General features: G+C 44.4%; 1 protein-coding gene across 3 annotated transcripts in view; it reads left to right on the forward strand.

Moving 5' to 3' along the window:
• Positions 1-2,116: 2,116 nt before the first annotated feature.
• arid2 (AT-rich interactive domain 2) overlaps positions 2,117-23,144 on the forward strand; it is a 42,067-nt gene continuing 21,039 nt past the window's right edge. The window contains exons 1-5 of one of the 3 annotated variants that reach the window (XM_023952211.2): positions 2,117-2,322; positions 2,462-2,651; positions 2,773-2,866; positions 3,781-3,878; positions 17,953-18,086. In XM_023952211.2, coding sequence (XP_023807979.1) covers positions 2,560-2,651; positions 2,773-2,866; positions 3,781-3,878; positions 17,953-18,086 — 418 coding nt within the window. In that variant the 5' untranslated portion in view covers positions 2,117-2,322; positions 2,462-2,559. Of the gene's footprint in view, positions 2,323-2,461; positions 2,652-2,772; positions 2,867-3,176; positions 3,314-3,454; positions 3,533-3,780; positions 3,879-17,952; positions 18,087-23,144 lie in introns of those variants that run through there. The other 2 variants (XM_078942152.1, XM_078942153.1) reach the window with 2 other exon arrangements.

Below are 23,144 nucleotides of genomic sequence, written 5' to 3' on the forward strand. Positions count from 1 at the left end.
TTTAACAGCAAAGATATCTGAAAATAGTATTTGTTTTATATTAAAAGTACATTTGCATCCCATATTTGTCTCGCCATTTGAGATATTTCACTATTCTTAGGTAATTTACTTTATCTGCTGTATTTTATTCTATAGAAAGTATTTTGTTTGATCTAGTTTAAGAGATTAGAAGAAAAATCAGCCAATTTAATTTAAAAAATACGCCATTTTGATTAATCAAATTGAAGTCTTTTCATCATTTCTTCAAGTAAAAAGCTGTTTTCTGTCGGTTTGTAATGTAATACCTAATCTATTTAGTCCAACTGTTAAGTTTAAATTTGAAACTAATTGTCAAAATCAAACGTTAGCTTGTTATAAAGGATTTACAAGTTGATATTTGTAAATAATGGAGATTGAATTGTGAATTCAAACATATTCAGCAGTTCAGCAGAGGTCCAGATCTACTTTTGGAATCGTTTTATTTTGCACAAATTAAGAATTTTACATCAATAGACATACAGTTGTGCGTTTTCTTTCCTCACCAAAACAAAACTGTTATTTTCAGGAGGATTGAAAATGTTTCAGAGATATTAAAAACAGTTGATCAGCTGCATCGAAGAGTATATATATATATATATATATATATATATATATATATATATATATATATATATATATATATATATATATATACACATTAAAAAATTAACAAACTATTGAATCGACTGTAGGAATCACCCTACATTCAATTATTAGGGAAGACATGATCTAAATTAAAAAGAGCTTTAAATATCGAAGAGTAAGGCTAGCATCCTAGCTAAAAAAGCTAGCATGCCTTTACTAAAGTCACTCGTCACATTATTTAGAAAATAAAATTTAGAAAAAGCCCATTAATTGATATATATTGATGATATGAAGGCGATGGGATTGATTTAGATGCCTTTAAAAGCAGCAAATCGACAAAAGTGGGAAGTAAACTAGCTAGCAGCATTAGCAAAAATGTCCCGACTGTTAAGCAGCACAGCTAGCTTCTAAACTTTAAAGAGTTTATTTTTCAAAACCATCTTTGTTAGCGAAAGCGCAAAGACAATAGTCCCCGTGAAGTCTCCATGGATGATTGGTCGGATAAACATAAAAGTGAGAAGATGAGATGTGTAGATATTTTGTTTTTATGCTAGCGATGACTAAGCTAACAAGCTAGAGCGATAGGTTAGCCCAGAATTCGGTTGACGGGTGGGGAGTCCAAACAGGCTGCGGTGACCTCCGGAGCACCGCCGCTTTTGTGGCGAAAACAGTCCGAAATAGAGAGCGACGCGAAAATACACGCACGGTTTTTCCGCTGTCTGCTGTCATTTCTGACAAAATGGGGTCTGCAAACGTACGTCTCCGCCATTTTGTGACAGGTTTTTCATCGAGCAAAGGGGTACGTGTAATGGTTGAATGTAACCCCATCAAGAAGAAGATATCCGCTTGGCAGTTACAGGGAAAAGGGATCAGGTGTAATTTGCTGCCACCCCGTCACAGAAAAGCCGTTGCGAAGTGGGCAGCAAGGGATGGTGGCGGAGTAGCCCGCGCGCCGAAAACCCGCGAGCTGCAGTTTGTTTCACAATAAAAACATTTAAAAAGCACGAAAAAATGTATTTTATTATGTACTGTTTGCAGGCAAGATTTTTAAAAAGGGGAGCTCTACATGCATATTAGTTATGCGCAGAAACTTTTACATAGCATGACAATTTTATAATTTGACTGTATTAATTTAAAACATTGTGGAAAAATTATTATAAACATTTTTATAATTATTTTCGCAAATTAAATGCTTGAAAATCATTGTTTGACATCGTTTTAACTTTTTAAACATAACGTTAAAGTTTTCCATTTTAACAAATCAGGTAAAAGAAAAAATATGATGATGTTTGCCTTATTTGCTAATAATACGCCAACCAATGCACGCCCGGTGTGGAGTTGTGTTCATAAACGTTTATACCCTCCCCCCACGGGAGATTTCTGAGAACCTTCTGACCCGTTTTCCAACCGGGGGAGTGCATTTGTGAGACGGTCCCTAAAAAAGAAAACAGTCTCTATTGTTCCAGGCTGCGCTCCGGCCGCGAGCGCGCTGCTCGCAGTACCGCCGCTGGCCGCAGAGGGCGCTGCGCGCATGGTAGGCCGGGCTCCGCGGCCTTCTCATCTTTTTGTCTTAGAACTGGATCCCTCTGCCGCTCTTACAGTGTGTGCGCTAGCCTCGGCGCTGCGTCCGTAACACACTGTCAAACCACTCCAAACGAACACAGACGCGACCAAAAGCATTAATTCTACACCTCCAGTCATGGCGTTTCTAATCTACCGGTAAATCGGTCGTATTTGTAACTGTTCGCTGGAAGTTAGTCCGGGCTTGTATCGGGCTTTTGCTCTGCTGTGCATCAGTCTTTATTAGCGAGCTGCCGCTCTCCTTGCTATCAGCTATTTCTTTAACTTTTTTAAACAGTCAGCTTGGCGAATGACTGAGCGCCGGCGGAGTATGGGATCCTTGGTGTCTTAGGAAGCGACTCGCGTGGGCTTTGACCGTTTTCGCATGCAGGAACCATGGCAAATTCGACGGGGAAAAATCTACTAGATCAGCGGAGAAAAGGACAGGCTTTCCTGGACGAGCTGCGGCAATTTCACCAGAGCAGAGGGTGAGAGATTCGGGCGACTGACAAAACCCAACTTTGACCGTCCGCTGCACTTGCCGGAGAGTTGGCCTAAAAGTGTCATTTAAACACACGCGTGCTCGCGTTTCTTGTGTTTTCCACGCAGGTCGGCGTTCAAGAAGATCCCCGTCGTGGGTGGGAAAGAGCTGGACCTGAACGCGCTCTACATCAGAGTGGTCTCGTTAGGTGGATTCGCGAAGGTGAGTGCGAGCAAACGGGCAAAAGTGTGATTTGTGTGCCGAGTCTCCGCCGGACCGCTCCGGAACCCCAAGCGGACCAGCCGGGACAACAAGCGGGACCCCCCCTAAGGGAGACGGCAAGCGGGGACGGCGTTGGCCTTGTGCTAGTTTTGCCATGCATCTCCATGGCTTGTGTTGTTTGAATCGAGAGTCCGTCCGCTCGGAAGTCGGAGTGCGCTGACTTGGAGCCGCTCAAAAATGAGCGGGCACGTTCACCATCGATTATCGGCGCGGGGTCCGGCCTCGGGAAGCCCGGCGCGGCACGCGGCGTGCCGCCTCGCGCTGTCACCGACAGTTTTCGGCCCGGGGGGAGGAAGCTTGACATTTTTTTTTTCCCCTTCTTCCCCCCCATCTCCTCTCTCTTCGCCATGGCCATCTTTCTTCGGCTTCGTGGCTTGAACGCCAAATGTAGGCCTCACAGGCCCGTGTGGGGGAACACCGTCAACGGCGGGGTCGCTCGCTGCGCGGGGGGTGGGGGGCAGGCGCAGCGAGCGCTCCCGGTCGCGCGGACGGACACAGTTTGTGGAAGTTTGACTCGGTGACGTTTTAACGTCAGTGTGGGGGAAAAAAAGTTAGCTAGCAAGCTAACAGGCTAACTAGCTTAAACTGTAACGGTGTAGCTGCTGAGTTATGCACTTTAACTTGATTTTGTTTCAGATTTGTACACAAACACGGGTTAAATATTTTAAAATAAGGGCCTTTTTCAGCTTTGTTGTGTTTCCTGATAGTTTTGAGAAAGTTATCGATTTCCAATATTGGCTAATTAGGGAGGGGGGACCTGTGGCAGACCGGATGGTTTCAGTGTAACCGCTCTTTTTTTTAAGGTGTGTGTGTTTTTTATTTTAATTTTAAATATATTTTCCATGTATTTTCAGGTCTCCGATAAAAACCAATGGGTCGAACTCGCCGAGGACTTCAACTTCCCGAGGAGCTGCTCGAACGCCGCGTTCGCGCTGAGGCAGTACTACCTGCGGTGAGTCGGTCGCGCGGCTCCCGGTTGAGGTTCCGCTCAGGTAGCATGTGGCGACTGTTTACATATGGAAGCTGCTGTCGGCGCGGAGCAGGTGCTCCGGGGCTCAGTGCCGCGTTACAGGCTGCAGCCTGAGGGGCTCCCGGTGAAGATGGATCATCGGGACCTCAGCAGAAGATCTGTGCTGTTTGCTCCCCACCTTTTTTTTGTTTTTAACCACCTTTACCTGGTTGAAGCTATTCATCCTCTCTGGTACTTGTTAGATCTTGCATCATCAAGATTCACCTTTGCTTTAAATTCTGGAGTTTCTCCTTTAGTTCAGGTCAGTTGCCCGTGAAGTTTTTCAACTTTACTTTTAAGGCCTGAAAAGTGTAATGACTCCAGCAATTAGCCAGTGTCTTAGTTGCTCATCTATGGAATGAGTTGCAAGGAGGACAAAGTTAATTTCAGACATTTTTATGGCGTAAACGGTCTGTTTAGATGAAGGTATCCGTCCTGCAGAAGGTCCACCACAGTCTGACCAAACGGATGTTTCAAGGCGTTTGATGGAGTCGACTGCAGATCAAGTCCGATCCATCTTCGTGCTCGCGTGCGTGTTGGTTGACAAATTTCAGAGACCCACTCCGATGAAGATTGTGATTTTGGCGCACATACGTAAGAGAAATTAAGCTAAAAATGGTGTTTCTGAGTTATTCCTCTATTCAGATCATTGTGAATCAGGAAAACGGTTTGAAGAGGCTTGTAGTTATGTCCAAACTAAGATCAGCGGGCCAGAAGCTCCCTGCTCTGCTCCATTCTGATCATCCACCTGCAGACATATAGATCCATGAACGTCTTTGTTTTCCTCGTCTGAGCTGGAATCTGGATCAGAACTGTACAGCTGGATAGCGCTGATATTGCTCGCCATTTTTTAGACCTACTGATTAGGTCTGCAGAGGCTGCAGCTCACTTGGGTTTTGTTAAATTAGCAAAGATGCTTTCATAAACAAGTGTTTCCTTTTCTTTGAAATAATAGAACTTACATCCTTATGTTGTGTTTTGTGCACTTTTTCTCAGGCTTCTACTAAACCCAAGAAGAACTTTAGTTTCTAAAGATTTTCTTTTTCTTTTTAGCCATGATCAAGTACAGAACTACGTGCGTTTGTTTTTCACATGTACTATACTTGTATTGCATTTTCACTTAGCGTTTGGTTGAGGTGCGTTCAAACATACTTTGTCCCTATTTCCAAAATAGCATCAGTGTCAAACAGATTTAGTTGAAAATGGCCAAAAGTCCAAATGAGAAAGTTTAGTTGTGATTGCTCACAGGAAGTAACTGGAGTGAAGTGGTTCTGTTCCTTCTGCTGCTCAGACAGGGACAGGTCAGAGGTCACAGCGAGGTAGCGTTTGTTTGGGGGCCGGGGCAGGTTCGGTGTGCCACTCCAGCCCACTTGAGCCGCCCGCGGTGGCCGTTTGCTGACAACTGTTAACCCTGATTATCCAGTTGAATGACCACCTGTACCCGCCATCAGCCTGTGTTTGCATTTGCGCTGAACCTGGCAGAACTCAAACACGCGTGGGTTCTGACCGGGTCCGGCTTTCTAAATGGATCCTCAGTCTTTAGCAGGAAGGATTAAAGGACACACTACCCTGTGTGACATCGTTTTCTGGTCTGGGCGACTAGGAAGAACTCGCTTTCTGTTCAGCACTACAGCTCCTGCTGTTTGTCCAAATGCAGTTAATGAGCTTCCACTGCCAGACGGCGTTTCTTTTCTTTAAGTTGTTCAATCTTGGAAATGAGTTACTTTGTTGTGAGACATTTACTCACTGGAGGGCTGCATGGTGGCACAGTGGTTAGCGCTCTTGCCTCACAGCACTGGTTCAAGTCCCGGCTGGGGGACCCGAAACAGAACATTAATGTGGAGTTTGCATGTTCTCCCCGTGCATGCGTGGGTTTTCTCCGGCTTCCTCCTACCGTCCAAACACATGATTCATAGGTTCATTGTAGGGCTGCACGATATGAGGAAAACTCGCGATATGCGATATTGGTGATTAATATCGCGATAACGATATAATTTGCGGTATATAAACAAATAGCCAAACAACCAAAAACATAATTTCCATTTCACTGCAACAGTATAAAAATTATAATCCAAATGACCCTTGTCGACATAGGAGGCAAACATCAAACATAAAAGGGCTCATCTGAGTGATCAAAAACGTAAACGGGTCCTTCCGATTGGTTAAATGCATAAAGGGATTAATTTCATTTGTTCACCATTTCAGGCTGCCATGAGTTTGTTTTCCACATTTGAGGTAACCATTTATTGCGATTTTTGCCGTCTTTTGTGGTATGCATATTGCACAGCTTGATGTTGCGATAACGATAAATTTGCGGTATATTGTGCAGGCCTAGTTCATTGGTTACTCTAAATTGTCCATAGGTGTGCATGTGAGTGTGCATGGGTGTGTGATTGTGGCCCTGCGACAGACTGGCGACCTGTCCAGGGTGTCCTCTGCCTTCGCACGTATGTGGCCGGGATGGACTCCGGCAGCCCTGTGACCCCAAAAGGGAAAAAAGACGAATGAATGACTCACTGGAGTCTTCAGTACTGGACTCTAAAGTTCACACCACCCAAGCGACCACTTCCCATGAAAGGTCTATGTAAATCCGAGTTCAGCCATGGCTACGCACATTTGTAGGACCGCTTTCGGGCTCTACGTACAAAACCTGTGGGCATTGAATGCGTGTCAAAACTTAAACCAGGTCAGACTTTGACCAATCAGGGACTCTGATTTGTTGGTGTTGAATGGATGGCTTCCCCTTAATGCATGGAAGTGCCAACCGCTTGAAAAGCGATCATGAAGTAGAAATGTGCCGGTTTGTGCCCGGCAGAAATTATGAAGCATTATCTTTCATGTTTTGGAGTAGAGCTGTTTAAAAACAACAACAACAAAAAAACCAGTGACTATTCGGACATCATTTTTCTAAATACGTGTGGCCAGTGCTAAACTTGGCCGGACGGACGCGGAGGAAGGGTTATGTTAAACAACCAAATGGTTACTAAGTGCGGCTGTATCTGGAGCTCAGCGTTCCCCCAGGAGAACACCCAGGTGTGGGACTTAAACTTTAACATTAACTTTTAAATACGTGCGACCACCAACAACATTTAGCCTTGGACGCATTTAACGTACGTACGGGTAATGCGGCCGCGTGCATCTCGGCTGCACGTATGAATGTCCATATGGCTTTTTGTGCTGGTTTTGTGTAAATAACATTAGCCACAAAAAAAAAAAGACCGCCTGGAGCTAGATTCGGGGAAATTATCACCGCTTCAACATTTTGCACTAAGCCTCTTCTAAAGTGCAGACATGTGCTTGTAAATTATAGAAAAAGAAGAAGCCCCTCCCTGCTTTTTCAGTGTGAACACATTGTGCTGCCCGCAGATTCAAAGAACTCACTCTTGAACGCGCGTCAAATGCCTGGTGTGAATGTAACATATTTTCCGCACTATAAAGCCTTATTTTTTTGTAAAAATAATAGTACGCCTATATAATCCAGAATGGCTTATATATGGATTAATTCTGGTTGTTTACTGGTGTCAAAGCTATTTTGACAGATACACGGTGCTCTGTCAAGATGTGGATCTGGTTTTGATTGAGTTCCAAACTAGGTTGGGTGTTACTGTGAACACAATAACATGTAACGGTGTCGGACTGCGTTTTTTACGTGTTCCTAATAAGGTTAGGAGTTGGCATATCAGATTTTTTTTTAATAAATAAATAACTCTGGTGTGCCTCTATACAGCGGAAAATACTAGAGTAAACTAGGAGGCTTGTAGTTTTCTGCCGCTACTCTGACTGACGTGGATCGAGTCCGAACTGTTTGACGGCTCAGCAGTTCTTCTTTTATTAAAAGCTTTTCCTCCCTGAACTCAAACCAACAGCCTGGAGTTTGGATATGCTGGAAAGACGCCAACAAGCATGTTGTAGCCAGAAGCCGAGTCAGGTGACTGATACTCTGATCAACCTCTGCTTGCCCTCAATGCTGCATCCTGGTTAAAGGAAGTGCTGTCTGTGTGAGTCGACGCTCACACTTCACTGCCATAAAATGTGTGAAACTTGCTTTTTATCTGCAGCTTCTTAGGATTTAAGAAAACGTTGGCGGCAGCTCTCCGAGCCCAATCAACCAAATCGGTCTCGCGTGAAGCTGCTGCTCCTTCAGCCGACATCACAACACTTGTTAACTGTCTGTTGTTTGTAGTGCAGATGGGCAGGTGCAATTACATTTACATTTAGCTTTAAAGCCCGGTGTTTCTTCTTGTAATCCACAGTTTCTCCTTAGTTCAGGTCAGTCCCCCTGAAGTTGATTGACTCCAGTGTCTTGGTTGAACGCTCATCACTTGTTTTTGTGTTTTGAAGCTATGGGATGAGTTGTAAGGAGGATAAAGTTTTTTCCAACATTTTCTAGGACGTAAATAGTGTGTTTTTTGATGAAGGGATCCGTCCCTGAGACCTGCAGAGGGCTTCTTCTGACCAAACAGATCTTTGAAGGTGTTTGATAGAGCCGTGTTGTCGGATCCATCAGAGCAGGTTTTTCACCTGTTCCACCAGTGGATGTCGGTTGAACTTGGACAGAGACAAATTCCGCTCGTTACTCCATAAAGACCCACTTTAATGAAAGTTGTGTTTTAACATATTTTTGTGGCATTTCTCACATGATAGAGGACACGAGTAAAGAATATATTATATATATATTGATAGAAAATGTTTCTTTTTGTTAATTCTGCCTCCAGATGAGACATTTTTTTTAATGAAATCATAACAGAAACATCCTGAAAACATGATTTGTTATGGATTCTTGCCATTATGTCATTGACCGTTAACATACAGACGTCTATGGAGGCTGTCTGACACAGTTTCACATGGAGGCTAAAACGGTTATTTTTATTTTTAAAAAATACAGTTTTTTATAAATGTCCTGAGAATAAATTTTGTCGTATTCACCTGGCATGTCTTAAAGTTTAAAGTCCGGCCCGTAAAAAAATAGTGTCCGATATTAAACACGTTTTTGGTCACATTCTGGAGACATCCAGAACGCAATATCAGCGTAGCGTCGTCAGCGTAGCGTCGTCAGTGTAGCGTCGTCAGCGTAGCGTCGTCAGCGTAGCGTCGTCTGCGTAGCGTCGTCTGCGTAGCGCCGTCTGCGTAGCGCCGTCTGCGTAGCGTCGTCAGCATAACAATTCCACTGTCTCCAACTCAACACTTTTTATTGAACTCTCTGTTGCTGCTGTGAGTTTAGCAGCTTTGTCCTCCGGTTCTGTCTGGATTCTGTTAAGAATCGTCGTGTTTCGCTGCTTCGTTAGCCAAACACCACTCAAAGTTGAAATTAACAAGAGTGGAGGGTGGTGTCGCGTTTTCCTGTTTCTTGTGTTGTGTAACTCGCGGCAGAAGAGGAGCATTATAGTGACCAAACGGAAGGCTAATAAACATCTACTCACCCTTCTAACTTTTACCCACTAAAAATGAAAAAATGCTCACAATTGGTGAGGGTTAATTCCGGACCCTCCGTACAGGGCTTACCTGCTGCGATCTTTTGTTTGTCCTTTAAAAAGTAGGCGGTGCCGCTTCACTCTCAGGCATTTTCTCCGGGTGCCGACTACTTTTGAGTCCGCTGCAGTGATGCTCAGGTCCTACCAGCTTCACTGGAGTTGGATTGTTGTGATTCATTAATTAGCTCAGCACTAGACTGACTGTTTGGATGAGATGCTAGCACGTTTATCTGCCACCAGTTTAACTGGAGACAACAGGTCTCTTTGTTTTCATTTACTATTCAATCTATGATAGTTTGTAGACTAACATCATCTGCTGTAGATCAGTTTATGAAACCCTGACCTTCATGGTATCTACATTATTGTTTCCTTAGAGTTTAAAAGACAAATGTCCAACACTTTTACTTCTTTACCACATCTACCCGTCTTGTTTTAATGAGGTTATGTGGAACTCAGTTACTGATCTAAAACAAACCAACCATACAACATTTGGTCCTTCATCAGCCACTAGGTGTAGTTTTTGGGTCACAGATGCTGAAGAAGAGGTGGAAATGTCCCAAAATCTGACGGGAACTGAACTCGTCCTAATGCTGATGGCAGTGTGGGGGGGTGTTTTTCGTTTGGACGTGTGACACCTTTGCCCCAAAGGAAAAAATGAGTCGAGAAGGCTTCAAACTTTTCGCCTTTGGTTGGTGTTCATTTTCACATCACGCACCATCATGGCGTTGGGCCCGGCTCCAGTTCCTGTGCCGGCTAATAGATTCTGCTAGCCTGGAACATCTGGATGGACTGGCCTTTGATCTGTCCATGTTTTATTCCACTGCCTCATCTGTGCTGATGACGCTTCAGCGATGCTCCGCTCATCAGCAGTTATGGAGATGGACGTATCTGCTTCCTTTCTTCTGGTTTCAACAATAAGAGACATTCAACAGAAAACTTGTTATCACAGACGACTTCAAAAGGTTTTGTCTGAGTCCGCCCGTAATCGAACCTGCCCTCCAGCAGTGTGGCCCACCACTGATAGCCCAATCTTCTCCTCTCAGCTTCTTTTCAAAGAAGCAGATGGGCTGATCTGCCTTACTCCTGACAGCAGAGCTACAATCTGGCTGTAGCACTTCATGAAATAGATGCAGTACATTTGGTCCTTGTGAAGCCTGATCTATTGGCTGTAATGCTATGTATTACAGAACGGACTAAAGTTTGCACCTAACTAATGCGGGAGGCGTCTTCAGGTACAACTGAGGAAAAACCAAAGCTAAGCAAATGTGAAATAATCCTTCATCTTCAAATGTTTGTAGCTCTCCAGAGCTGTTCATTACAACCAATAAAAATGGCAGGTTATGTGCTCTGGCTGAGCCCCATCCTTCCCCCAAACAAAGCTCCGTTTAATAAGCCGTCTGAATGCAACTTTCAGGTCAGATTACCAGCTGCAGGTGCAGGCAATCAATATAAAAGGGATGCAAAAAAATGCCACCTAATTGCTGTTTTAATGGCATGGGCTGGGAATCACGTAAACTGCATTTTATAGATGATAGTTTGCTCCACAGGCTGCTGTTTAGACCTAGATCTCATCAACCAATAAGGTTTACTTTACAGGAACTTCTATAGACCGATAGGAGGAAAGAAATTCTTAGATTTGCTATAAACACAGCAGATGTCCTTATCAGAACTGTATCTTATCCATCTGAAGGTGACGGAACATAAACGTTTCTGCAGAAGTCTGTCGAACCTTGACCAGGTGACTGAAAGCATCAGCGCCTGTAGCAAACATCCGCCTGTGGACCGCGTGGTCGCCCTCGGCATGCGCCCTGAAGATGGTCCGTCTATACCTGTGCCTCCTTCGGTGCTTTCACGCACCACCAGACGTGAGGCTTCTGCGTAGACCAACACGCCATCGCAGCTCCTGTAGTGACGCTGCAGACCCACAGGGGGCGTGGCCAAGCTACGGTCACAATCCAGAAGAAGAGGAGAAAACAACTATTTAAGCTGGATCAGTAGCAGAGGAAAGTGCAGTTTCTTAACCAACACGGCCTGGATTTAACCGTCTGATGGAGCGGATAGCTGAACAGAACAAACAATCCTCAACAGGTATTTTATTACGAGTTTACTTAATTGGATTATATTGTTTACATTTGCACGTCATTTTCTAAATATGTGCTGCCAGTGCTGAAATTTTTCTTTGCGAATCCGAATCCGGACGAAGGGTTACGGTTACAGTTACGGTTAGGGTAATACACGTGACCAACAACAACATATTTAGAGCCTTGGACGCACTTAAAATACGTTCTGGGCAGCAAACGTCCGTCAGTTCTTGTGATTGGTTGCATCAAAGTGTGTGAATAGCATCAGCCTTTAGTTTAATTGCCACTTCTGTCTGGTTTTGCTTACGGTGCATTGTGTTCTGCGTCCTGATTGGCTCTTAACCAGTCAGTCTCCTCCTGTACCGACCGGGTTCAGTTTGCCTAAACGACGTAAATCGTCTTCGCGATCAATCAGATTTTTTACTCTGTAATTCCGGAGTCGTTTTTCTACAAAGGCTTGAACTTTGAGAGTTTAAAGAAGAGACAAAAGTGCTGAAAGTGTGTAGTGAGGGGTTTTACAGCCTTAAAACATCCTTAAAACAATGTATTATTCAAAGTGGAAGTTTGGTTTGATCAGAGCTGTTGGGAGACTTTTAATAAATGAAATTAAAGACGTCAACATTGGTTATTACGTTAAAAAAGGTCCAACGTCGTGTAATCTTATGATCCAAAGAGAAACTAGAGCAGCATGAGTCTGTTGGAGCCTGAATCCAGGAAGCTGTCGCTTACCTTCTTGATATGGTGCGTTCACGTCGTGCGTCCTCGTCAGATGTTGAAACGTTTGGTCAGTTTGAGTCCAGTTCCTACAGGAACCGGCCTCAGGGCTTCTGTTAGTGGTGGATTTACAGACTCTGGAAATGTTGAGTTGTTGTTTTTAACCTTTCAAGGGATCAGTTTGATAAAGGGTCACAAATGAGACTCCAGGCTCAGTAGATCTCGTTTAAATGTTGAATTTCCCGTCACTCCCGGTCGTCCTGAAGTTTCTGCTCTGCGTTTAAATGCAGAGGCATGAACCGAGTCGTACCTCTGAGCCCTGAAGACGTGGAGGTGGACGGGTCCTGGTATTCTTCCCGGCTCTGAGAGCTCTGACCTCAGGATGAACTCTGTGGGGAGTCCCGTCTGCTGAAGCCTTTCCACTTGTGAATCATGTTCTAACATCAGCATCAGCTGCTTCTCTACGACCTTGTCATGTTTACACACACCTGAATGTTCCGGACCAGCAGAACCTCTGCATGTGCTGGTTCTCAGCACACATTGCCGTTGATTCCAGCGTCTGGTCTCTCTGAGCCTTTGCTTGCTGTTGTTTATGTCATTCATTTACTTTCTTAAAGGCCGTGTAGGTGTTAACCTGGCGACGCGCCACCTGTTGATAAATGGAAAGCAGCTGCTGAGAACAGAGACGGTGGTGAAAGTCTGCTGTATTCGGATCAGTGTGTCGCACATATGAGGACAGCGCCGTGAGTTCACGTTTAGTCTGACGGCACTGATGGCAGATTTAAAAATATTTTTAGCTCCATCTGCAGTAAAACACCTTAGAATATATCAATAAAAATATTTTCATTTGTTTAAATGCATTTCCTATTGGGTACACTGCCTGTAAGGTTGAGGACTTTCTGCCCCCGGCTCAGACGTATTATTTAAAAACTCCTGTGGTTACTGCCCCCCCCCCTCGGCCTGTGGACTCCATGCAAACATTTGTGCAGGAGCTGGCTTGTTCTGTTTACGTACTTGCATCTGCATCCAGCAGGGGGCAGAAAAGGGCCTCAAACCGGGCAGGATTTGAAACCAGAGGGATCTCCTGCACCTCCTTGCAGACGGAGGCTGTTTGCAGCTCCCTGTGTCGATTAGCCACACCTTGCCTGTGCTGCAGAAACTTTGGAGGGAAACTATCTGTAAGCCCCGCCCCCCACCGCCTCAACGGCAGCAGTTAAATTTATGCAAACGGCGAGGGTTTCTGCTGGCAGCAGCAGCAGCAGGAGGAGGAGGAGGAGGAGTAAACTAATCATGTTGGCGGAAAGGAGGAAGCATGTGCAGCTGCACTCAAACGCCCCCCAATCCGGTGCCTCACCCGTCCTCCACCCACAGCCTTTATCTGTCTCATGGCCATACAGCGGTTGATGACGCTGCATTGGTGCCTGTCCCCTCCCCCTCCCTCCCTCCCTCCCTCCCCGCGTGCTCACACCCTCTTGCTGTGTCGCTTCACAAATGCAGGCAGAGTGTATTTATAGTCCGGCGTGTGGAGCAACAGCCAGCGAAGCGGGGATTACCTCAGCCACCATCCGCACTGGCGGGGTGACTTACGGCTTCACCAAATCCCCCCGCCGCCGCCGTTGCTGCCACCGCCGAGGTATTTCTCTGCATGGCTGTATGGCAGCTCTGATGTAGTCTTAACCACGAGCGTCCACCCCGCTGCGGCTTACTTTAGCAGTTAGTGGTATGATTGGCCTTTCTGTTGGCCAACGGTCAAACCCGCTTTTTGGAGCGAGAGCCGCCAATCACACTGTCTTACCACGGAGTGTAGCTCCAGTTTCAGTCAGAAAAGCTGAAAAAATACGTCATCAGACAGAAATGACAGACCTGTGGGGCTTCGAACCAGAGACCAATGCATTCACCTCGGACTCCTGAACCCTTTTATACCTGAGATGTTGCTGGAGACACAAAATAAGACTCTTCAAACTACTGTAACTCCTCGACCGTTTACACAATTTCTGTAATTCCAAGATATTATGATGCGGAGAAAGTTTTTCTCTGCGTCAGAATCATTGACTGTATAATATACCTGGACGGATCGCGTGTTACGTCACCCATAGAAAAGGCCTTTCTTCCTATTCCAACCAGTTGAAACCAATTCAGTCGCCATTATTCCACGATTTGCCCGTCACCATGTTGAAACTAGACGTCCCCAGTAAGCCGTGATTGGTCCATCTACAGTTTTATGGCAACCACTCCCGCCAATCCGGAGTGACCATCTTAGAAAGGCCACACCTCTTCCACTGAAAGTTGGCTCGGGAGAATCTGTCAACTGCTTCCAAAATGCAACGCAAGGCCACCTACCGTTACTGACCCGTCTGATTGGTCAGTTTATAACTTGAACTACAGCAAAAACATCATTAAAAAAATTAGGATTAGCAAAAACATGTTGATAAATGATGGCAGATGAAGGATGGTTATTCTGACAGCCATAATGAGTGACAGCTGTTTTTTTCTAAAATATAAATGTAGGGTACTTCCCATTTGAAACGCGAGGGGGGGAGATGTTATTCAGTCCAATTCTTATTTACTGTCAGTGGTCAAAATCCATTGGTTTGACGGTTTAATTGCGTAAATACAACAACCGAAAAGTTTGCATACTATCGCAAAGTTTCTTTTCTCTGCTTCCAATCTGATAATCTTTATTTTTGTACACACCACACTTTACTACGAGAAAGCGTAGCATATCCGTGCTTAGCTGTTCTCTGCTTCAAAATTGGTTGAAATTACGTTCATTTTGCAAACACTTTAAAGTAAAGTAGTTGATCTGTGGAGTTAGCTGGGAGTCTTCTGTCAGCTAGCTTTGTACAGTGTCGAATTGTGTTCACATGCTGATATTACAAATGTGTGTTGCCCAAAAACAGACATTTGTTGAGTTTCTTGTGGAGCGTTTTCTTTAACACGGATGAGCTTTAAACGGTTATCTTCCTGTGCTAACGCTTAGCTCTGCAGTTGCAGGTGTGTGGTCATATAATACAGTCAGAACAGAACTTTGTCAGACACGTTCATGACGTAAGATACTCGTATACTAATTCTTTATCCTTGGAGATGGAGCTCAGCTGCTATTGCTCTCTACCTACATTCAGGAAGGTCATTCATGACTCGAATATGACAACTGGACTGAGTGACCCCTCCCCCCCGACGTTCCAAACAGGAAGTACCCGTTGGTCCCAAAATCCCATAGACTTCTAAAGAGAGATAAAGAGCTGTTACTTAGTCATCCTATTGGTCAGAAGAACCATTCTTGCTCTGATACCATCTTCTTGCTAATCTTCATTTTATTCATGATATTTTTTCTTTATCGCAAGTTATACCATGGTCCGGTTGAATACTCGATTCTGATTAGCTGCTGGGTGTGCATTAAAACCTGATAACCGCACGGTGAAAAAAAGAAGTTCCGGTCAGCTAGCTTAAATGTTTTGTATCACTGCGCCGGCTTCTTTAGAACAACGTTTAGCTTCATCATCTGGACAAAAACAAGCGGTAAGAGATGAACTTTCTCTCTGAACTGATGCTTTATTCAACCCATCAGCATATATATATCGCCGAATCTTGACTGCAGCGGTGGTGCTGCGCGACGATGCGCCGCATCACGTAACATATATCCAAATCGGAAAAAAAACAAGAATTAAGGACTAAAACCTGGTTAATATGTTTTGCTTTTGTAACTGACCATGGTATAAGCGGGTTAATGGCCTTCGAAGTGTGCGTTTATTACTTTTTAACGCACTTCGCGGAAGCAACTGTCCGACGCGAAGCGGAGTACGGTTCAGGCTCGAGGAATCGTTTCAGCCCTACACTGCTTACTGGCGTCATCTGGCTCCAACGTGGCGCCATTGGTATTGTGAATTGAGCCGTTTTGTATGGGTGATGGTGTCACTCACTGGGTCCGGTTCTCAGATACAGTAAACTGTTGAGGTTGATGGTAACCATGGTACAGTTTAAGCTGTTTTTCTGCTTTGGAACGTTTAAGTTGAATTGAAGGGAACATAGAAGTTTTCTTTCAGCTGATGTTTTACCTTTCTGTAGAGTGCATAACTTTACTGTGAGTCTGTGGCCGTCACGACTGGAATTATAAACAAAGATGAAAGGGTTGATTTGAATAAATAAAGAACCTCCTGCTTTGGATTTGTCTCCTTCTCAGGATTTCTTCTGTTTGTGAAACAAACAAGACTCAGCCTTAATACTAGCGGTGTAACGCTTCATTTTAACAAGTATTCCATCCATAGTCTGTTCATTTTGAACGATCCGATTTACTGAGCTCCTAGGGATCCAGGTCATCTTTAGCCCAAACTTCAACCAGTGTAACTCAGAGAAACACCTGGATCCTGAACATTCAGCGGAAGTTTTCCACATTCCTTGGATTTCTTCAAGAAACACGTAAACAAGAATTAATGTCAAATCCATTCACATTTTAGTTTCCTAAAGTTCTGGTGTTTTTCCACGTCCAACTGAAACATTCTTGGAACATTCTAGCACACTGTATGGTCACATGACTTTCTAAATTCACAGTGTTTCCACTCATTGGACTGGAAGGATCCATTGTTGCTGACATCACGTGTGTTTTGTCTGCTTGTCGTTTTTATGTTGTAGTAAAATTAGCCTACTGTATATAAATCCAGGTGGAATTTTCTAATATCAGTGATCTATTTATCTCATTTTGAAGTGTTATAATGATCGATTCCATTTGATTCACCACAGACTGATTGATCTGGTTGGATAAATTGTTACACCACCCATCAGTACTCATTAACAGAAATGAACGGCAGCTTTTGGTGGTTTTAAAATGCCAAACAAAATGATCTGTAGATCATGTCGGTGCTGGACATCTCTGCACAGAGACCAGTGTGTTGTGGTTCCTCCTCTGCTCTGAGGAGTCCCCTGGAGCCGCTCCTCCTCATTGGGTTGAGAAGAAAACGCCGTTCAGTGAAGAGCAGTTACTTTGTGTGTAGCGACTTCAATTGTTCAAAACCAAACAGTTGCTGAGAGGCTAACGCTGGGTGGGTCCGGGTATTGAATGACGCGCTCCAAAAAAACCATAGAGCATAACGAAGTTTGTATTTTGAAGTTTTAATAATGAATAATGAAGGTAAGTTAATCCACTTGTTATATTGGGATCAAAAAAGAGAGAAAAAAAAAGCACTAAAGAGGTAAACAACTCAGCTCACCCCCCCCCCTTCCATCTTACATCCCATGTGAGTTAAAGCCAATTAATGTCACCGCCCACAAACATGTGACCCACCAGCTGATTACCCTACTCAATAATCTATAATCAAAACAAATCTATATTCATTCACCATAAGAAAGACCACACTGGGTTCATGGATTCAATCTGAGAAATGTAGACGCAAGGTAAAGAGAGGAAACAATGGATCATATTTTTTGAGTAAAAAATAATCTTTATTTACATTTAGAGGTTTATTTTTATTTGTTTTTATCCATCTGTCTGTATTTTGGTGCTCGACCTGCTCAGATGAGCTTCTTTACCTTTATAAGGGGGAGTAAAAACTGAAAAGAATCTTAAAAGTGTACTAGAGCAGGTCCGTTTCATTTGATGTTTCCACGCTGCTTCTTTGGAAAAAAAATGTAAACAAATAAACATATTTTTGAGAAATCAATTCAAAGTGTAAATTCTGAAACCACTTAATAGAAGTTCTAGCTAACGTTCTAGCTGGACATGTCCTCCTAATTCCTCCTCCCCTTTCATCCTCACAGATACTTGGAGAAGTACGAGAAGGTCCACCACTTCGGCGAGGACGATGAAGAAGCACAGCCGGGAAATCCCAAAACCTCTCTTCCAGTCGGTGCAACTCCCAGCTCCTACAACTACCAGCAGCACCTTGTTTCCGGTAAGCTGACGCTTCGGTTCCTGTCATTACCCATCATCCATCGGGCAGCAGCAGAGCTGTGAAACAGAATCTGAGTTTCCTCGTCTTTAATAGTCTGATGAAGGAGAAGTGAAGGGTTGCTGCGAAACACAGATGTTTTTGTCGATCAGACCCTGTGGTGAGGTGGTTGCCCATGCATGTGTGTGTTTAGGATCTGAATGGTTCAGCCTGGGATCTCCTCTCAACTGGCAGCGCTGGCGCTTTTCTCTCTCTGAGTCTTTTTGGAACGAAGCCCAAATATTCCCGTTTGAGGTTTAGTTGGCAAAGTCTTTAGATTTTTGCTCGACTTTTCTCGTGAATGAAGCTTCGAGGACAGTTTGGATCGTTTTGTCCTTCATTTCTATCTTAATGAATAATCCTGGTTCAGTCCTTCTTTGAAGGGATTCCTGAGGCTGTACAAATTGGAGAGATTTTCATCTTTAGTCATCAAGTATCTTATCTTATATTAGGATTTTTTTAAACTGGCTTAAAAAAGCATTTGCTCCAGAATATCAAAGAAAGGGTAAAAACATCAAGTGTTCATCTGTAAACCAGTTTATGTCAAATGAAAGGAATGGATCACAGAGATTTGCTTTTAGAAAATCTTCACATAAACAGAATTGCCAGGATTTTCCTGAACTTGTTACCTGATGGTAGGTTTAACACCTTAAGATGAGAGGCGTTTTTACTGTCGGCACAGTTTGGGTTCTGTTTACCGCTTGGTGCTCGTCGGCGTCTGGTTGGATCACAGGCTGCTCACTGGTCGTCCAGTTGGACAGCAGCAGCCTCTTCTCACTTGAATGACATCACAGGGCTGTGTTTGCTGTGAGAACGCTCCTGTAGCTTTCCCGCATTCATCTCAGCTCTGCGTGGCGTGTTTGGAAGAGTCCCAAAGTCAAAGTCTCTTTATCAAGTCAGCTGTCAGAGGCGCCAGAGTTCAGCCGCTCTTTCTGCCCCACCGTCGCTTCTTAATGATCAGCAGGGACTGAATGATCCAAATACAGAGACTGAACCCAAAAAAGTTTGTTTGACTTGTTGCTGTTCATACTGTGATCTGTCAGTCCCACTGTAAATCAAGTTTATTAATCAGTTAATACTCTGTAAAGAGTTCGATCAAAGCAGGAGGCGTTTAGAAGCCGTTTATAGAGACATTTAAAGGAGATGACTGAGCTACCTCGACTGGCTCTTCTGGATGTGGAGGAACAGCAGCTCCTTTAGCTCCTCCTGGGGGGCTGAGCTTCTCACCTTTTCATCCTTCTGAGGAAACTCGTTTCAGCAGCTTGTTTTCCAGCTCTTCTTGTTTTGGTTGGAACCCAAAACTCATGAGCACAGGTGAAAGTAGGAACATAGGTTGGCCTGTAAATGAAGAGTTTGGCCTTTAGGTTCACTTTACTGCATTACTGCAGGCGTCCAGGAGAGGGCGAATCACCTTTTCCCGTCAAGAACGACTCTGAGGTTCTGACTCTCGTTCCAGCTGCTGTACACTCGATTGTGAAAGAAAAAGTTTCAAACTCTGGTCCGCCTGAATGAGTCTTGGTTCAGTCTCAAGTATCCTGGTATCCAGTTGGTCAACAAGAGAAAATAAATATGACAAAGTGTCTTGAGGTTTGTGCATTTTGACCACTGGAAAAATGGCTTAACAGGGTAGCCGCACAAGTCACGAAAGGTTGGAAAATGTCTCGTTGATACAGTTGTCTTTGTGAAGAGATAAACACACTTTTTATTGTAGAAGATGGATAGGACGGTGTGTTTATCTCATCCCTGGTAGGACTTTGTTTTGGGAAACACCTGTAGATTACGTCAATGAAGGTTCTCTTTCATCCAGGTGACATAGTCTTGAAGTTGAATAAATAGGCTGAATCCGAATTGCTTCCCTTTTCCTACGGCTTCTCCCTATCCCTGCATTTATCCCTCAAAACAGAGAGGTGTATGGAAAAAATAGTATCTATAAATTAGGAAGTCACTACCGCTTGATGATGTCATCAATAGTTGCCGGTTATCCACGTCAGCACCTAGCTGCCTGCGCGATCGGAAGATTAATAACATCGGTTTTACAACTTTAAAAAAGTTGTGCAAATTTGGATTTAAATGTAAACTTCTGTGCATTAGAGCACACCCACGTGAGGAAATGCGTTTCTCCTCTGCGCCACAAGCGCGATGCAGATCACGCTACTGGCGGAGGGATAGCCAGCCCTAAATCTACCAGGACTCCTCCTTAAAAAAAGACTTTCGGACACCACTACAGCCTCGAATGCCCCAACGATTAGAGGGGTAGGGAAGCAATTTGGACTTAGCCATAGCGTCTGGACTTAACCGATTAACACTGGAGAGGCTGCAGGCGACACAAGTAACACACACTCTTTACTTGTTTATGAAGAATCAGCTGATTTTTGTAAACTCCTCACTACTGTAAAGTGTTTTATATCAGCTGCTTTTCTCAGCTTCAGCTTAATTTTCTAAACCCCATTTTGGCCCTTCCGGGGTCACGGGCCAGAGCCTAAACCTGGCCACTCGTGGAGGATGGCGTTCCAGGGTATACCTGGACAGCTGGCCAGTCTGTCGCCGGGCCACAATCACACACCTATACACGGTGGCGTTCCCGCCCAAGGACAATTTAGAGTCACCAGTTAACCTGTGAAGTCAGATTTTCCCGATGCAACCATAACCAACACATTCTGGTTCAGGTCCCCAACCAGGACTTGAACCTGGACCTTCTTGCTGTGAGGCAATAGCGCTAACCACTGTGCCACTGTTATGGTAGTTGAAAGAATGTAAAGATGAAGCTGAAGCCATGGTGGTAAATGGTTAGAAGGCTCTGGTCACTGCTCACCCCAGGAAGGTCTTTAGATGAAACGTTTCAAAAAGAGAAGACTTTAGGTCCAAATGCCAAAACTCAACTTCAAGACACATTTTGACACCGACTTTCGCTGGCAGTTTGGTCCTCTCTTATAGGAGCAGTGTGAAAACTAGCTTGAACTGTCTTTTTTTCTTTCAAAACTCTCTTTACCGATGCAGATCCAGTCTGCACCACCAGAAACCTTAAAAAGTAAAACTAAACCGTTTCCTCCACAGCCCTCTACAGGCAGAAAGCTTGCAATAAAAGAGGGATGTGGGAAAAAATATATAAAGGTGAGTTTATTCTGTTCCTCCCGTTGTGGCGCTGCTGTCTCTGTTAAAGTGACGTCACACGCCGTTTAGCTCGTCAGAGGAGCTCTGCTGTCTCCAGGGGCCTCATTTATAAAACTTTGCGTAGGATTTGCGTCAGAAATGGCGTACGGATGAAACATAGGACGTGCGTACGCAAAGAAATATTCGGATTTATAAAACCGTGCGCACGCACATCCTACGCATCTTTCCCTTAATAAATCACAACCGATTCTAAATGCAGCGCAGCTTTTTGCGGCTTTATGACACGCCCATATTTGTCCATAAATAGTCAGTGAAACGCCCATAAATGAATATTCATTGATTGCGGAACCATGGCACACACCGAGAGGAAATCAAAAAAACGTAACTTCACTCAATGTGAGGTAGAAGTTATCGTTGGCGAGGTGGAAAAGAGGAGAAAAGTGTTGTTTGGAGGGCACAGTGTGGGCATTACTAATGCCAGAAAGGCACGTGAGTGGCAAACGGTGGCAGACGCCGTAAATGCTGTAGCCTCACAACCATTCGAGGTTGTCAGCGCTCCATCGGGGGGGGGGGGACACACACACCGGAGCGCCAGATGCATGCGCCAGGGGACCAGGCAGAGCGCCAGATGCACCGGGTGACACGCGTGGTTCCTCCGAGTGCTCTTCTGTAACGCCGGGCCCAAAAGCCCGCAGAGGTCCAACAGGACGGCTCGAGGAAGTGGGAACCGGCTCATAAGCCACTCGTCCTCATTTGCCAGCACGTCTTCTTGCTGTCTAAAGATGCGTTCACTCCGAATTCTTCCATTTGCCACATCTTCTAAGAGCGCAAGATCAGCCATTGTGCGTCATTACGCATTGTGATGGAGCATTCTATTTCCCTCCATTTAATTACATCTGACAAGCTACAGATGTCGGTAATAATCGACGTGGAAATGGGAAATTGTTCAGCACAAATGTAATTTCTTGTTGCTTTCTGAATGGTTGAGACATACGCCATACATTGTTTTATCAAAAATAAAACAAACCAAAGGCGTATGCATGAATACCATAATTCTGTAGCTTATGAAGAAATGTCTTAATATGAAAACAACTTTCCCCAGTGGACAATTAGTACGTCCGTCCGTCCGTCCGCACGTCCGCACCTATATCTGCTCCGCCAGACGGACACATTAACGAGAATATCAGTTCTGTACATTATTTCGTTCTGTTAACTATATTATTTATGAGGATGAATTGCACAACATGCCAATATTGCAGAACATATTTCACTTTTCTTTCTGCAAATAAGTTTTTTTGAATTTCTGTTGTAATTTTCGTTTGATTTTTTTGTTTGTTTCACTGCTGATCGATCAAACGGGTGTTGGTGTAGCTGTTAATTGTAAGACTTGCTTTGTGAAGTCTTCATGTTATTTCTGAGAGGCAGTATTGTCATTTTCACTTTCACGTGTTTCTTCCATCTGCCGACGGTGTCGCCGTTTCTCATTTCACCCGTTTTTGTGCGTACGCCTGGGTCAGAGCTTGCGTGGAGGACCGCACATTTTCCCGTCAAGTTTGCTTTTTATAAATCTCAACTATTGCGTAGAGAGTGGCGTACGCCTTCTTTTGTGCGTACGCAACGTTTATAAATGAGGCCCCAGATCAGGGAAACGAGCTTTCGGTTCCCGATCAGCTGAGGAATTCTCCTTCCTGTCAACCAAATCTCTCTCCACACGTTCGGCCTGATCTGTGACCAAATGTTTTCTTTGTGCGTTTGTGTTGTCAGTCTGCCCTCTTGGCGTGAACATTGGCGCTCCACTGGCAGCTCGGCGTGGAGCGGCCCGCCGCTCTCTGGGATAATTGGCTTTACTCACTGCGGTTATTGATGAGGAGAACGCTTCACTCGCTGGTTTTTCCTCCGATTAGATTCAAC

Source organism: Oryzias latipes, chromosome 23 (assembly GCF_053564925.1).
Source record: "Oryzias latipes strain Hd-rR chromosome 23, Olatipes_Hd-rR_3.1".
Classification (NCBI taxonomy): Eukaryota; Metazoa; Chordata; class Actinopteri; order Beloniformes; family Adrianichthyidae; genus Oryzias; species Oryzias latipes.